Source organism: Peromyscus leucopus, chromosome 5, assembly GCF_004664715.2.
Source record: "Peromyscus leucopus breed LL Stock chromosome 5, UCI_PerLeu_2.1, whole genome shotgun sequence".
In the NCBI taxonomy this organism is placed as follows: Eukaryota; Metazoa; Chordata; class Mammalia; order Rodentia; family Cricetidae; genus Peromyscus; species Peromyscus leucopus.
In genome coordinates this window covers 67,589,165-67,607,321 of record NC_051067.1, presented here as the reverse complement: position 1 = coordinate 67,607,321, position 18,157 = coordinate 67,589,165, and the positions used below count along the sequence as shown (strand labels likewise).

The 18,157-nt window shown below is 39.6% G+C and overlaps 1 protein-coding gene across 4 annotated transcripts in view; it reads right to left on the bottom strand.

Annotated features, from left to right (window-relative positions):
- The window catches only part of Slc39a12 (solute carrier family 39 member 12), a 95,836-nt gene that overhangs the window by 68,343 nt on the left and 9,336 nt on the right, over nucleotides 1–18,157 (bottom strand). For all 4 annotated transcript variants that reach the window (XR_005091624.1, XR_003734624.2, XR_003734625.2 and 1 more), the window contains 3 exons: nucleotides 12,882–13,163; nucleotides 8,902–9,109; nucleotides 3,302–3,471 (listed from right to left, as the gene is read on the bottom strand). Coding sequence is in view for 1 of the 4 variants with exons in the window: in XM_028870507.2 (XP_028726340.1) it covers nucleotides 3,302–3,471; nucleotides 8,902–9,109; nucleotides 12,882–13,163 (660 nt within the window). In the remaining 3 variants the exon portion in view is untranslated. The remainder of the gene's footprint in view (nucleotides 1–3,301; nucleotides 3,472–8,901; nucleotides 9,110–12,881; nucleotides 13,164–18,157) is intronic.

Below are 18,157 nucleotides of genomic sequence, written 5' to 3'. Positions count from 1 at the left end.
AGCAAGAAAACCAAGAGGAGACTACAAAAGAATGAGAAAAAAATTACACACTCATACAACAAGAAAACCCAGAGTACAAAGGAAAATCCATAACCTAAACTGAAAAATCAGAACCAAAGATGCACATACATGCCTGTCCTGAATGCCAAGTATCAAAGTTGCACATACAGGCCTGTCCTGGAGGCCAAGAATCTCTCTCTCTCTCTCTCCCTCTCTGTGTATGTATGTATGTTTCTTCTCACAGTATGGTCCGCTTATTCTATAAGCACATAGCCATGTAAGTGTCCACTCTAAAGTGACCTTTTAGTAAAGTACTATCAAAACACAGCCAAAAGAATAATGTGTGGTAGACAATGCCTTGGGAAACTATGAGAGAGGTTCCAGGAAAAATAGGTAAAAGGCCTTTTACCTCAGGTGCATTTTGTTCCCTGGATTGTTCTTAGATGTGATTTCGTGCCTGCTGTGACAAGTATTTGCATTCAATTTATAAGACATGTTTTATTTTTGTTAGATGTCAGAACACAGCTATAGAATCCAATCTGGTCAGTGCACACTGGATCTGGATATGGCCCTCTGCCTTGTTTTCATGCTTTCCCAGATATAATCTGTAGTACATGCCAGGTAATTGTGTTTAAATTGTTCTGTCCTGAGAAAGTTCCAGGAAAGGGCTGTTCTGTTAATATTTAGTATGTGCTTATTGGAGTTTATTTACATGTTTTTCTGATCATGTTTTTGTAAACTCAAACAGCCTTCCTTGAATCATTGCTTTCTTTGTTGCATTAGTGCATTCAGTACATTGAAACTGAAGTAAAAGCTGGCAAGTGGTGGCACACGCCTTTAATCCCAGCACTCAGGAGGTAGAGGCAGGTGGATATCTGTGAGTTCAAGGCCAGACTGGGCTACAGAGTGAGATCTAGGAAAGGCACCAAAGCAACACAGAAAAACCCTGTCTCGAAAAACCAAAAAAGAAAAAAGAAACTGAAGTAAAATCGTCTGAAGCATTAGACTGTAGTCTAGCCCATTCTTTAAGATCTTCCAATCCCAGGTCTCACAAAAGTTGACAAGTGGCCCCCAAATCAGGGACCTAAATGAAAAGCTAAGAGAGGATGCAAGGACCTCTGAAAAAGGAGGTAAGCAGGGATCAACATGCGGCTAAAAGTAGGAAAACCAGCACATAGTGAGTTGATACATCGTTTCCTAAAAAAGAGTGGTGTAGCAATGTCTAAAGCCCAGCTCAAAAATGCTGGGACTAAATAACAGAATCTAATCCTTAGTTTCCTGGAAAGCACACTCTAGATCCCAAAATATGATATCAAATTAAAGAAAATATAGTGAAAGCCCATAGACAAGGAGAACGTATTCTGGTACAATTCTGGGTGACTTGGGCATTGGTACACATTGTAATGCAAACAATAAATCGTGATGAGCCAAAGGGTTTAGAAAAGGCTATGACATCACCCAGCTTGGATGATGGCTGTCCCATGGATAAGTAGATGGAGTCTCCTTCCCCTTCCCTTAGTCCTCCACAGTCTGTATGCTCCTAGCCCCTTCCCCACATCACAGAACACATCTGGTTATGGCAACATAGCATACAAATGCCTGGAAAGAATGGCTAGACACAAAGGTGAGGGTCCAAGGACCCTCCAAACTCTCATTCTATGTGAGAATGTCAACAGAAATGATTGATAGCTTTGAAGGAGATATAGCTGGTCTTATGAAGATGGCAGTTGTTTTGATGGGGGACAGCACTGTGTTGTACTGAACTGGCTTTTAAGGGTATCTCAGTTGGGGTTTCTATTGCTGTGAAGAGACACCATTGATCATGTCAACTCTTACAAAGGAAAACATTTAGTTGGGGCTAGCTTACAGGTTTAGAGGTTTAGTCCATTATCATCAGAGCCAGAAAGCATGGCAGCATACAGGCAGACATGGTGCCAGAGAGGTAGCTAAGAGTTCTACATCCAGATCCAAAGGCAGTAGGAAGAGAGAATAACACCGGGCCTGGCTTGAGCATTTGAAACCTCAAAGCTCACACCCTGTGACACACTTCCTCCAGCAAGGCCACACTCCTAATAGTGCCACTCCCTATGAACCTATAGAGGTCATTTTCATTCAAACTATCACAAAGGGGATGTGAAAAGATTAACTTGGAGGTAAATGCTTGTCACCTTTGGGTAAATACCATAGATATGGCTTGAAAAAGTAAAGTCTGATAGACACATTTTATACCTAGCAGAGGTGATAGAAAACAAGAAGAGATGATGGTTATTGAATCCAGGGCCTCACTCACATTAAGCAGGTAATCTATTGCTGAGGGATATCTCCAGCCTAGAAAATGACTTTTTCAAAGACATGGTAGCAAGAATATGTGATATTCCACAGCAATGTATTCATAATCTGTGGGTACAACATCCAGTATTGTTAAGACATCTAAATACTTTTTTATCTTTAAAATACAAGTCATGGGGCCAGCCAAGTAGCTCAGTGGCACAAACATGCATGCACATACATGGCAACCCACCTGTACTTTCAAGTTTACTGCAAGAACAGATGGGATTCCCAGATCAAACCATTTTGCTACACTAACAGAACTGGTGAGTTCTAGATTCAAGTGAAAGACCCTACCTCAATATATAAGGTGACAACCAATCAGGAAGACTCCACTACCCTCTTGGGCTTCTAAACACATGGGTATGCACAAACATGCATGCACACACATGTCAAGAGAAAGAAATAAAATTTTTAAAAGGGCTAAGGATATAGGTCAAAGATAAGTGTATTTACCTAGCCCCAGGTTCAAACACCAGAACCACTTGAAAGGACCAATCTATTATACAAATATGCTTCCATAAGTCAAAGCACAAAGGAATCTCTTCCTAATCTATCTTAAATTTAGGCTGTATGCTTATCATTATTGGGACTTATGTAATATTTAAATTCTCAACTGATTGGTATGAGTCTTCAGGGCTAAGCCTATCTTCACCCAGTGTGGCATTCTTCATGCCAAGGTACTACCAGCTCATATTAAATGCCAGTGTATCTTTTCTAAATTAATTATTTATATGTTTAATATGGACCTGAGAGAAATGCTAAATAATTTGGCTCTATTTCTATGTCTGTAGAAATCCACCTACAAAAAAAAAAGAAAGAAAAAAGAAAGAAAAGAAAACCATAAACATACCACAGAGATAGACTACTTTAAAGAAAAATGTGTAGTATCTTCATAAGAGTTTAATAATTCTGACAGAACTATCAACTTCCTTCAGCAATAGAGAATGATAACATAAAAAAATAAAAATACCTGATCCCAGGAAACAGAAGGATCATCGGAATCTTTCTCCGTTGCTGTAGGTGTCTTAGGGTCTCCCCAACTGGATATTGTCGTGTTTTGTTTCCTTTGGTGTTGATGGGGGGGATCCTTTTTGGCACAGGCCCCTCTGGTAAAGAGCATGTTGAGGAGTTGATCTAGTCCTAGAAATGTCATATAAAATCTGGTGTCACATGGAATAGACAGGTCACATTTAGAACAGTCACAATTTCCATGGCTACAGCTCGGATGTTTTACAAGATAAACTTGGTTCTACTGAAAATGGTTATATTGGAACAAAGCTAAAGAGTATTCGTACTTTGTGTGGGTGCTGATGCCCTTAAAAGACCTTGGTTAAACTTGGATGATGAACAAGTCTTCCCAGAATAACCCTACATTTTTGCATCCTAGAAATAATAAAAGTGAGTAGCTAGTGGACATATGTTTCATTGAAACATGTGTTTTATTTGCTATAAAAAAAATTATAATGAGGGGGAGAAAGAAATGGCTCAGGGTAAAGGCATTTGCTGCCAAGCCTGATGAATTAGTTTGATGCCTGAGTCCTGAGTCGTAGAAGGAGAGAACCAACTATAGGAAGATTTGCTCTGACCTTCATTTATGAACTGTGACACACGCATGTGCACACACATATACACATAAACATATTAATGCACTCACACACACATATATATACATAAAATAACTACAATGTAATAAAAATTCAAATTAAAAATTTAAAGTGGCCTGATCTTTGGGAAATTTACTCCCTGAAGGTACTCTACATCTTCAGCAAATTGTGTATTTCTTTAATGTATATAAGTCAATCAAAATGCTTTCCTTTTAGATGTATATGCAGAACAAAGAAAATAAATGAAATTAAGATAAGGACAGAGAGGTTCACTAGATTCTATTATTTTAAATCTGTTCTTAATGGCACACATATATTACAGTTCAGTTTCCTCAATTCATTTCTATGATTTTAAAATTATTATACAGAAAATGATTAAATAAAATAGCCAGTTTATATGGCATCATTCTTCTTCTTACCTGTGAATAAAATGTCTTTGAAATTTTCCTAAACAGTATAATCAGTTATATAAAATTTACCAAGTAATTTTATTGCAAATGACCAATTTTCAACAACAAAAAAGGTATTATGAGCTTTCCAGATAACTGATAAAGTGTGACCCATGTTGAAGAAAAATAGCAAACAATGAATGCAACTCTAGATATACCTGGATGTTGGATTTAGTCCCAAAGTCCTCAGGCAGTTAGCAAAAGTATGTTTAAGGAACTAAAGAAAATCATATTTAAATAATTAAAGTGAAGCATGGCAATAAACTAGATAAAAGAAATTTTCAATAAGAAGGGAAAAAATTACATAAAGTTCCAAATAGATGTTGTGTAGTTTTGAGATAAAATCGAAAAATAATCACAAAAAGCACTCAACAATATATGTGAGAAAGCAGAAGGTAAAAATCATTGATCATTTAGAGTGGGTAACAGAAGTAATTCTTCCTGAAGGATAGAGAAAGAAGGAACTGAAATAAGTTTCAGAGACCTAGAAAACAACACTTATTATCAACAGACATGGATTGGCAGCCACAGAAAGAGAGGACAAAGAATAACAGGAATAAAAGTGATGAAGAGAATGGCCAAGAACTTCCCAAGTGTGTTATAAAAATCTTCATTCACATTTTCAGGAAGCTTATTAAACACAAAGCAACTTAAATATGCTAACATCCATGTTCAGATACATTATAGTCAAACTGATGAAAATCTAAGATAAAATCTTGCAAGACCACATGCTAAAGTGATTTATATATGTGGGGCAGCAGATGGCTGACTTCCCATCTGAACAATGAAGGCTCCACCACCCAAAAAATTGTAGGATGACATATTCAAAGAACTGAAAGAAACAGATGTCAATCAATGGTTTTATACCCAGCAAAACAACCCCTCAAAATGAATTAGAAAGAAACAAAATCCTGGTAAATAGTAAATGAGAGAATCCTTTATTGGTGGACATATATGACAAGAAATATATTACATTATCTTTATAAAAGATGTGTTTTATTTATATTTATATGTATATATGTCATATATATATGTGTGTGGCTAAGTATGTATATGTGTATACAGTTGCCTACAGAGGCCAGAAGAGGGCATTGGGTTCCCTGGAGCTGGATTTTCAAGCAAGTTGCAAGCCTCCTGATATGGATGTTGGGAACACAATTCCAGTCTTCTGAAAGAGCAGTGAGACCTATTTACCACTGAGCCATCGTGACAACCCCAGAATGAAATTCATCAGGTTGAAAAAAAAAAAGACTCAAACCTTCCTTTGGGTAAAATTTCCAGTTTATTCAAGTTTATTATAAGAAATAGTTTTGGAAGTGTGAAATTTTAGGTTAATATAAGAGATTCTATAGATATATTTATAAATATAAATTTAATGAAAAAAGTAATACAGTCTTTTCTTTCAAACTCAGAACTGTAGGAACACAGGTCACACACAATACTATTTAACACTGTATTTCAATCATTAACTAAAGCAGGTAGATGAGAGAGCAAACAAAATTACAGGAACTGGAAGGAGACAAAGCTATAAATGCTTGGCAATGATACAAATATATATCTGAAACTCCCCAGAAAAGCATTGTGAAAGCAATGGTTTTAGTGGAGCAGATTACAAAGTTAATCAAAATGTCAGTAGCTCCCACTTATATAAGCATCAATCAGAAGACACAATGAAAGAAAATCTCATTTATGATGACCAGGAAGAAAGTGGGCTGCCTAAATATAAGTACAAAAAGACATATCTGAAGACCCATGCCTTGCAAATAATAAAACACCCATGTGGGCATGACAAAGTTGAAAGATATATTATTACTGGGTATAATATGTAACATGTTATAGCTGTCATTTTTCTCCAAGTATTTACACACACACACACACACACACACACACACACACACACACACATATAAGTGTGCCTGCATGCAGTGTTTTTCAGGCTCAACAACTTAGTAATGTTAATTATAATCTACAAACAAGCCAGGAAAATCTTGGAAATAGTTTATTCTTTAAGAACATGAGCCAAGAGTGGGAGAGATGGTGCAGTGCATACAAGCAAGAGGACTGGAGTTCAGATCCCCAGCACCCAAGAAAATGCAAGTCAGGTAGAGTAGCTCACTCAGAAGGCAGAGACAGAGAATTCCCAGGGCAAGTTAGCTAGGTAGACTAGCTGAATCAGTGTATATTAGGTTTAAGTGAGAGACTATGCCTCAACATTTAAGGTGGAGAGCCATCAAGGAAGGTACCCAACACCAACCTCTGACCTCCATATGCACATATATATACTACACATGTGTATATACACATATGACTATGCATGCACATACATCTCACACACAGATACATATGCAATAAAAGGAACCCAAGTAAAATGAAATTGGTGTGGGAGGAATTTTTTTCCTTTATAGAATTATAATATCAAGAAATAGGTAGCTAGATATTATCAAACTTGAAGTATACCAGAGGTGTACCCCTCACTCATAATCAACAGCTTACAACAGCAAGGTCTGAAACTACAAACTCTCATTTGTGGCCAGAAGAATGGATCTGAGTAATAATTGGGAGAAGAGTGTAACATTCCAAACTTCCCAAAAAGTCATGAATTGATAACTATCTAAACCTGGTTTTATGACTCCAAACCTCCTAACTTTACCATCTGGCAGGAAGCATTCTGATAAAGAACAAGGGAGGACCACAGCCCTCTCCTGTCAGGGTCAATCCAAATGGGATTTTCAATCACTTAGACAGGTAAAAAAAAAAAAATACCCCATGGGAAGGTGTCTATTCCAGTCTTAAAACTAATACAAAAACTACCTACAATGTAGGTTGACCCAACTGTCTCTGGCCATCATCTACTCTCACCCTATTGGGTGTTCTGCTCACAAAGGCCCCTTGTCTACTGACTACGGTCATCACTTTAGGATGTACCTTCCTCTACTTATAAAATAACTCTATAAAATAAACTCTGCTTATCTTTTAAACTGTGTTTCTCCTCCAAATTCTTCCAATGGGAATCAAAAGAACCAGAGAGCAGAGAGGAAACCATAATGAGAGCATCAGGACATCATTTTATAAGCTTCAAACAGCCAATTTAGACAGTCATCTGAAGGTTACAACCCTCATTCAGAAGAGAAGCAAATATTCTAAGTCTTCTGGTGGAAGTCACCAACCATAAAATGGTGTTCATCACTAAATACCTGAAAACGAATCCAATCTCTACATATAACCACCAGCATACAGGATAGGCATGAAAGTTCAGGTTAACTCTGAATGCAATCAGTGATCCACAGGACAAAACCCCTTTACTCCTCCAACAAAATAATTTGTGATAAAGTAGACAGAATGAGGGTGGACATAAATGTCACTTGTAAAGGAAATGAGAAATCTACCAACATTTGATATTATATCGATTTTAGTTTTAATGTGTGTGTGTGTGTGCGTGTGCGCACACGCGCGCGCTTATCTGTTTGAGTATAGGTACATATGTGCATGTCACATATGTGGAAGTCTAAGGTGCCAGTCCACCTTGGTAGAGACAGGTCTCTTGTTCCCACTGTGCATGCCAGGCTAGCTGGCCCATGAGCTTCTGGGGGATTCTTCTGTCTGATTATCTTGCCATAGGAACATCGAGCTCACAGATCACTACTGTTCCTGGCTTTATTTGGATACTAGGACCTCAACTCGGCTTCTCATGTTTTCACAGAAAGCACATCACCCCCTGATCCAACTTCCTAGCTCATTTTGTGGGTCTTATCTGGACCCCGATACAATAAAAAAAAATAAGAATAGTTTTAAAACTCAGGAAAATGTGATTCAACATTCTCTAATACTGAGAAGTGATGGCTGATGTGTAATGAGATTAGAAAGAAAATCTACCTACAGACACTTGGATTCAGATACTGGAACTGTCAAACCATTTCAGATACTTAACTTTCAAGCCATGTTCCTTACTAAATGCAAAGAAACATACAAAATGAACATTCAGAGTTCCTTCCTGACATCGCATTTCATCTCAGAGCCTCCAAATGCTGGTTATCAGAAGTAGATGAATAACATACAAGCTACTTCTGTGTAAACACAAATGGCTTACTTTCATGATTACATGCAAGCTGCTACACTGTTCTTGAACCATTTCATACCATTCTATCATCCTACACTGCTCTGCCATCTCAGGCCCAATGTTAGGGGTGAAATAGGAAAGTGTTTAGTTAGTTCTCAAGACGGGTTTTAAAATCTGTCCATTTGACTCTATAGCCACAGTTTCCATCCCCACACAAATGGGCCACGTTCACGTTTATGCTTCATCAACCAATATACTTCTGTCCTGAGAGGCCATCTGTGCTCTCTTATCACATGCCAAGATAAAACAGTGTTTAAAACAGACCTGAACAAACTCAGTCAATGAAATGCTCTAGCCTTTGGTTTTTTGTTTGTTTGGTTTTGGTTTTTGGGGGTTTTTTTTGGCACAACTAATTAGACAGATATGACTTGCAAATGAAATTCATGAAAAACAACCTTACCAGAGAGGGGGAGGGAATTGGAACTATTCAAGAAACTGAAAATATAGTCTGTGAAGTCATCTGGGGAAGGCAGGTCTCCTCTCCCCAGGCAAACACCTTGGAGCGACAGGGCAAGGATGGTTGTGGCCAGCTGAGGAAGCGTCTTTTCATCAGCACCGTCGCTGCCCTGAATGCCAGATGTCCTCTGTAGGGTCTTAGTTTCCACACACTAGCGCCAAAAACAAAGAGAAAACGTTAGCTTCTGGAGTCACACTCAATAAGTCTCCTCTAAAATTTCCCCCAATGCATGAGGAATTGTTCATCTAAAAGAAAACTGGTTTGTAGAAATGACAGTCGTCACTCTGCTATCCCAGAAGGAACTCGATTTAGGGAACATTTGACCTTTTCAAATCTAATCCCACCCTCCTGACTCTCGGTTATTTACACTTCCTCTCTTAAAGATGCACTGTTTTCAAGGGGATCCCCTGCTCTTACAGCTTGCATCCTTTCCTTTGGTGAATTTTCTCCCAAATTCAAGGACTCTTGTAAACTAAATAATTTTTAACTCTGCATCCCAGCTTTGATGGCACACTGAAACCTGCAATGATTAATTTTAACTGTCAACTTGAAAAGATTTATCACCACCTGGGGGAAGGGTTTCTAAGTGTGCCTCTGGGAGATTTTCGTGGTTAGGTTAACTGTGGTAGAAAGACCCATCCACTAGAGCATCCCTCCCTAGGCTGGGATTCCACACTGTATAAAAAGGAGAAAAGCTGGTTACATGTATTTGTTGCTGTCTTCTGACTGACTGTGGGGCTCAGTGTAACTACCTGAGTCAAGTCCCTGCTGCCCTGACTTCCTTGCCATGATGGGCTGTACTTTGAACTATGAGCCAAAATAAACTCATACTTCCTTAAGCTGATTTTGTCAAGGTATTTTATCACATCAACAGAGGAGTAACTAAGATACCACCTTTACTTCTACATCAGCCTTGAGTCCCAAGCTTAGTGTGTATTCACTACACTGAGTATATGGTACACTCTAGAATCATGAATTCCTACAGAACACAGGACATGTAGATGTGTGTGTGTGTGTGTGTGTGTGTGTGTGTGTGTGTGTGTGTGTTAGTTTTTCCTGATTAAATTATGCCCATCTGACAAGGTAGAATTTTGCTTTAAATCCTATTATTTAATCTCGCTCATTTATTAAAATATCTATGTGCCTTGTACTATGATAAGCCCACTATCAATGAACTGGGGTGATCTGGTTCATCCAAAGAGGATGTAAGCATAAATTATCGCATCAACCTTCAATTCTTGTGATGTTGGAATAGAACAGTCTATTGGAGTTATTCTCTCTGAGGTCTGGTGGTACCCTCTAGGCAGACGTCTTTTTACAGCAGTAATGGAAACATGGGATGGAAATTAGGATCTCACATAGGCTAAGCAAGTGCTCTTCTCTGGGCTACATCCCCAGCAGTGCTATCACATTTTTGACAAATTTTGGGAAGTAGTATGAGTGAAAGCAACAAGTTGAGATATAACAGTATGACCCTCACAGTGAATTTTTTTGTAGAGATTGGAAAAAAAGAAAAAGAAAGCATTATAGTCATAAGGTTCTATTGAGAATAGAGGAGAATTCCAGCCACTGTTTTGACACAAGAAGTCCTTAGAATATAGTGAATACCTATCTTCCATGAAGAGATGGTGTTAGGATGAGCTATGAACAGATCCATGTATGTTTACCATAGACCCAGAAAACAGCAGAGAGAACTCCTGAGCACTGGGAATTGATCAAAGACAATAAAACATAGTTCCTTGTGCACATGAGAGTGAAGGAACAGGGTGATGTTTATAATCTGGTCTTAGAGTGTGACTGGATGAGGACTCTGAGATGTAAAGATACTTCCCCCGGAAGTCTGCTGAGGACCGCTGGGATGGCTACCATGGGGCTGACTGCGGAAGCTGAGTCCTGTGCAGATGAAAAGTTGGGAATGTGAGCAGTGGGCTGGTGTGCGGTGCTGTCTAGGACAAATCAGCAGCCTGTAAAGAGATGTCAACAGCCTTCTGCCAAGTCTGGACTGACTATCTACCTAGGTAATTGTGGATAAATAGGTCCCAGGACCCTTCCAGGAGACACAGACATTGATATGTCTGGAGGATCACTGCCCTAAAACCTAGGAAAGGTTCATAATAGTAATTTAGTTCTTGCTAACCACATGGAAAAAGTAGTTTTCTATGTACTGTGATCTTATTCTCTAAAAATGTTTGATCTTACAAACACTGAAAGTCTGGACATTGACTGTATGTGCAGCATAACCAGAAACCTACTGCTACTCACCATCTGCCTTTAAGTACTAGATTTCCATTTCTGTTTAATCTGTCTCAAAAGACAGTAAATGTGTAAGATTGCCTAAAATCCTAGTGGGTGATTCAAGCCAATATTATATCATAGAGAAATTACAATGAAAATCTTACATATAGGGACATCTCCTCATTCAGGCTAAAACTTGAATTCCGCCAAGGAACCTTTATGGAAACAGGAACAATGGGCTGAAGATTGATAGTCACAGGATTAGAGGTGCCATAAAGACCTTCGCAAGGTGCTTAGTAAATATGCTCTTCATTGCATACCAATAAGAAGAGATAGATAGTCAGCCCATCTGCAGACTGTTGGAGGGGTGCTTTCTGAAACAGGACAGTTAGAGACCTTTGGCTTTTCAACAACAGCATGGAGACTAAGAATTAAGCTTGTTTTTAATAAATCAATGAATAATTCAAAAGAGAGAAAAGTCATGGCCACTATTTCATAACGAATGTTTATACTCTTCAAAGTGTGGTATGGATCCTCAATAAACCCTTCTGGAAATATGACTCAAGATTTATAAGATTTATAAGATTTATTGCTTGGTGGTAGAGTGCTTGCCTAGCATGCACAAAGGCCTAGGTTCGATCCCCAATATAATGATGATAGTGGTGATGATGGTGATAATGGTAAGGATGTTGATGGTGGTGATGGGTGTGTGTGGTGTATGTATATGTGTGTAAATATCTATGTGGCCTGTGTGTACTCACGTGGAGGCCAGAGGTCAATATCAGTTATCATCCTCTATTGCCCTCTACCTTCATTTTTTGAGACAGTGTCTGTCAGTGAACCCTGCAGCTTGTCATTTTGGCTAGACAAGCTGACCTCAAGTCCCAAGTATCTGCCTGTGTCCCTCCAACCCCAAGGATTCCAGGAGTAATTGAAACACTTGGGTTTACAGAGGTGCTGGAGATCCAAACTCAGGTGTTCATGTTTGTGCCTCAAGCACTTCACCTATGAGCGCCCCCCTCCCCAGCTGCATTTGATGAGAATAATAATAATAATAAACTTTATGTTCGGATACCTTTGTGTGCCGAAACTTAAAGCGTGCTTGAGAGGCCAGCCTTCCTAGAACTGTAATGAAGGCAACAGAAGAACAGGTACCCATTTCCCAAGAGTGGGGGCTGGGCGGGAGCATGCGGGACATGACAAGCATGTACATGGCTACAAAATGCTAAGTGGCAGAGGGGTGTTGTTTGGGGTTGACTGTTGCAAGTAATGCTTCTGCAAGCTATTTCATCAATGAAATCACTGATGATAAATACATCTCTTAAATTGTTCCTGCCTTCATCCCTGGCCAGAAGCCAAGACAAACAGACATATGGCTTTCCACCACGATCGTTCATCTCTTGGACATTGATCAAAATCTTTGAGTCATAGTTATTCAGGAGATGAGAACTGCCCTGTCACCTGGCCTGCCTACCCACCCACCCACCCAGCTTCTGGCTAAAAGTCATCGTCCACTTAGTCATTCCATTTCCACTTTAAATTTTAAATTATGTCACTTACTATCCTGTAGTTAAAACTCGAAATACCTTCCTCTCTTAGAAGTCCACCCATTTCCTAAGAATAAGGGACATAAGTAAGTCCCAGCCTACACCTCAACAGGATACAGACAGCAGTTCCTCACTTCTTACCTGGCTACCAGACGTGCCAAAGTACATCCTGGTAAGAGCCAAGATGTCATCAGTCTCCTTCTGTGAAAGGAAATAGGAGTCTTCATCCTGCCTGAGGCCCAGCAGGCTATGCAGGTAAAATTCATACTCTCTGTTGCTCATGTTGAGCTTTGAAGAACAGATCTCTTCCTGGTGAATGATGTAATAGAGGAGGAGGAGAGAAACTCTCTGGACCACCTCCTCTCTAAGTTCATCCTCGAAACCTCCGCCAGCTGTGAGTAACAGTACATCTGGTTCCAAACACTGTGGGGGAAGGTAAGGGAGACAAAGCCAAGTTTTGCACACAGCTCCAGAGTATGATCCACACAAGTTCTTGAGTGCTTGTGCCTTGTGAATAGAGGGCAAGGCAGTCAGTCCTAGCAACTACATCCAAAGACTGAGTCATGGTGAGACTTTTATTTGACCATCATCTCCTCCTGGGGACCCCTTTTTGTAAAAGTGGCCTCTCTGTCCTCAAGATGTTGATTTGCTCTTTTGCATAAAACCAACCAACTCCTTGGCCCAGCATGGTGGTGAACACCTTTAAACCCAGCACTTGGGAGGCAGAGGCAGGTGGATCTCTGAGTTTGATGCCAGCCTGGTCTACAAATTGAGTTCCAGGATAATCAGGGCTACACAGAGGAACACTGTCTCAAACACTGAGGGGGGAAAAGCTGCCCTGTTCCACATAGCATCTAATCCAATCTCTCCAACTCTCTCCTTGGCCCGACTCTCGTCGATACTGTCCCTTCTACCTTGTTTTCTTCTTTCTCTGCCGTCTCTCTAAACTTCTGCTCTTGTGATTCCATGTCTGTGAAGTTACATCAAGCTCCTTGCACTGTCTTAGAGGTCTCCGTGTTGCCCTCATTTTTTAGGTCTTAAAATGTTGCTCTTAGCCAAGTGTGGTGGCACATGCCTTTAATCCCAGGACTCAAAGGCAGAGATAGGTACTCTGTGAGTTCAAGGCCAGCCTGGTTCAAAAAGTGAGTTCCAGGAAAACTGGTGCTACCACACAGAGAAACCCTGTCTTGAAAAACCAAAAACCAAAACAAACAAACATACAAACAAAAATGTCACTCTTTCTGAGGCCTTCCACAAAGCTCTCAATCTGCTTTGTCTCTCACAATGTTGTTCTATAGAAACAGTATGCAAGACACATGTCTTTGAAATTTTCTAGATGGCCACATTTTTAATAGTGAAAATAAACACATGAGACTTATTTCAGTAATTTTCAAAATTTACATATTTCAGATGCAATTATTTAAGCATGTAATCAAAAAGTTGAAAATGGCTAATGAGATGATATATGGTTTTCCTTGTAGGTCCAAGTTTTTCAGATCTAGTGTACATTTACCAGCACATCTTACCTCATGCAAGTCATATTCAAGTATTCAATAGTTATGTGTAGCTATATCTACTGTGTTGGGCAGCACATTTCTAGAATCTCATTTTCTTCATAGTGCTATATTATAAAACTCTTTTGTTAACTTGTGTATTTGGTCTCTCTCCAACAAGGACAAGTGTTTATTTGGTCAGGTTTCCAGGTATTTTTTTCAGCACATGGCACAAAACCTGGTACTTAGGAGGTATTAAACGTGCAGTGATCCGCTGGCCCTCTTCTATTCTTATCTAAGAGAATTGCCAAACATATTTCCATTGAAGGGGATCAGAACATATTGTCCCTCAAATACATCACTTGGGCGTATTGACAATTTTGAGGCAAAGGCACCTGGGATATGGAAGTGCTCTCTGTCCTCTCCCTTCCTTCTGAAAAGTGAGGGCTAAATTTCCATTGAGAAGGGTGTCCTTTATGTACCAAGAACAGGACATTCTTATCCCAGGGAACTGATACAATCCTATTGATCTGTATAGACTTCCCAAATCACCCCTACTATCATTTAGTTTCCTTCTGATATTTCCTAATAAGTCCTCATGATTTACTATCCCTAAGCCATTTTTCCTTCCTCTTGTCACAGCTCCATAATTTATTGTTTTGGGTTTTTGTTGTTGTTAAAGTAATATATATGCCCTACTTCTTTGGGGGCATTCTTGTCTTTTTGGGTAGCTGTCTTCACCACATAAAATATCAATACAAATAAAACATACACACCTTTCTCCTGTTAATCTGTCTTTATTCTGTTAGTCACTTGATGTAGTCTCAGAACCCTTCAAGGCTTGATGGAAAGACTTCTCTACCCTACACTTTGATGCACTCTTCCACAGGCCACAGAGAAATGTAGATCCTCTAATTTGAGAGAGTCACATGACTTAAGGGGTTCAAAGTAACAACATTGGACAGTGAAAAAAATGACAGGAATTGTGACTGGAAAGCTTTCTCAACAAGAGAAAAGCTATAGTCAGGGACAGTTGGGGAGTTCTCTCAGCAGCTGAGAAGCAGCTCTGTTGCCTAGCAACAGCCCCAGGCTGAAGCATTGGGGAATGTCTGTCTCAAGTTTCAGGGAGGTTTGTCCCACTGTGGGGATCATTACCCCAGGGTCTTTTAATGTGTTCTTTGAAGTGTAAGATTGAGAGGTTCTAATAACATGGCTCATGTGACATGCTGGGTCACAGATAGTACATGCCATACACATCAGGAAGACACTGCAGACGTCCATCTTCAGAGCAGAGCATGAAAGTGTCCTTCCCAAAACCAAATGCTCTGTAGTCTACTTCCTTAACAATTCAACTTCTGGGGACACACAGAGTTCACATGAAAATCCATGTTCAGTGTGAAGCCACAGCTACCCTTTGTATTCGGGAAGTAGCCCCTTTCCTACAGTGAATAGATGCACTGGTGGCTGATGATAATGCCGAAACCAAGACATGAAAAGTAGCTGGGTTGAAACTATCAGGATGAAACTATTCTGCGTCCTAAACAACCTTGTGTAGCCACACTGCTAACACTGTTACTTATGATGGAGTGACAATGCTGTGCCTAACACCACAACAAGCACTTCACACATCAGATGTTCCTCAGAATATAACCTAGCTAATGCTGGAAAATGTATTGCACAGTGGTTGGGTTTGGTTTTGTTTTTTTTTTTTTTTTTTTTTTTTTTTTTTTTTTTTTTTTTGAGACAAAGTCTCACTGAATAGCATTGGTTGGCCTCCAGTTCAGAGATCTGCCTGACTCTGCCTCATGTGTGATTATTTTTTTGAGGTTAGAAATTTTGTTCTATTATTTTTTGATGGGAAAATATTCGCTACCTCTTTAATAATTCACCAAATATAGCCATATGATATAGGGCATTTATTTTATAATAACAATCATTCCATTATTTAATAGTTAATAAATTAGTAAATCATTTTTTAATATTCAAGGATATTGAACTGAATGAAACATGTAATTTCTCTCCAATGAAAAATGTTTGCCCATAGTGTAACTTATAACCAGATTTAACAGATGTAAATCACTTGCTTAAAGACACACATCTAGTAGTGGTTAGTTATATAAATCTTGAGTCTTTTAACAAATCATTTTCTGTCCTTTCTATTTTGTAGGAAGAGAGGTAAGTTGAGAGAGACAAAAGGATACTGAAGAGTCTAATGCCAGTGATGATGAGACTAGGATGGTGCAAACGGTTGAATGGGCATCTCAATGAAGGCCGTTGTTGTACTGGGCCAGGCCAGTAAAAAGCTTCCAGAAACTAGGTCTGGGTCTAGGAAGTGCATGAGGCCACCACACCAATCACATGCAGTCAACAGGCACGCCGGAGTATATGCAGTAGTTACTCCACGTACTCTATGGTGTGCCTGAGACTCCTGCCATTCCTGGCTCCTCCCTGATGATGCAGCAGCCACTCTGCATACTCTAAGGTCTCTATGGTATGACTGAGACTTCTGCCATTCCTGGTTCCTCCCTGATGTTCAGCACGGAGTGAGTAGCATGTGGCAGCACAGAGTAGAATGTGCATCCAAACTGCACAGTATTGTAGAATGGGTTAGCTCAAAGCACACAACATGGGAGATAAAGTAGCTTCCTTCTGACTTTAAAAAGTTCAAGCCAGTTCTAGAAGCGTCTTGTTTTTCGTGACAAGATTTTATTAGACCAAATAGGAGTTACCTAGCTTTTGCCTGAATTTTTCAGACGCTTGGTGCAGTAAAATATAACTATGAATCAAATACGCTAAAAAAACAAACTTTGTTGTAGCTAGAGTTTTCCTGCCTGGCCCACAGTCAGGACAAATCTCTCCCACCTGCCAGTCCCACAGCCACTCAGACCCAACCAAGTAAACACTGTATGGCCGTGGCAGGCTTCTTGCTAACTGTTCTTATATCTTAAATTAATACATTTCCATAAATCTATACCTTGCCACATGGCTCATGGCTTACTGGCATCTTCACATGCTGCTTGTCCTGGCGGCAGCTGGCAGTGACTCTTTCTGCCTTCCTGTTCTCTCTTTTCTCCTCTCTGTTAGTCCCGCCTATACTTCCTGCCTAGCCTCTGGCCAATCAGTGTTTTATTTATTGACCAATCAGAGCAACACATTTGCCATACAGAACATCCCACAGCACTTTTTTTTTTAAGATTTTTATTTATTATGTATACAGTGTTCTGTATGTATGCTTGCACACCAGAAGAGGGCACCAGATCTCATTACAGATGGTTGTGAGCCATCATATGGTTGCTAGGAATTGAACTCAGGACCTCTGGAAGAACAGTCAGTGCTCTTAACCTCTGAGCCATCTTTCCAGCCCAGCACTTTGTTTTTATAACTATACCTTAGAGAAGCTACAGAGAGCAATGCCTTGAAGAAAGAAAGCTACAGGAGGCTTAAAATAATGTTAATTCCTCCCCTAGGCAACTAGGGTTGGCAATAGGGAGAAAGGGGCTGAAAACTCCCCACTCATCACAACTCGATTCAGTTTCGTGATTAAAGTATTTAGCTGTTGGCACAGTTGTGTTTGGGAGAGGATGTTTAACAAAAGTTTACAAGTATTGCCATCTCATAGGAACCAAATCTACCCAAGGCCACACACTGCTTAAAATATTAGGTGTTAAAGAAGAAAAGCCTCATTTGGGAATCATCCATTAATGTCCCTTTCAATCCTGTCAGGTGGAAGCATGGGGTTTAAAGACAAAAAAACAAATGCAGAGTCAGAGAATTCATTTTTAAAGACTTCATAAAGAAATGAAGCTGGGGGAAAGATAAATTAAACTCCAAGCAAGGGCTTGCCTTACAAGCTCAATGGCCTACCCAGGTTCTTGGTGGTAATTGCCCATCACTCACTGAAGTCAAGTCAAACTGCCTCCTTCT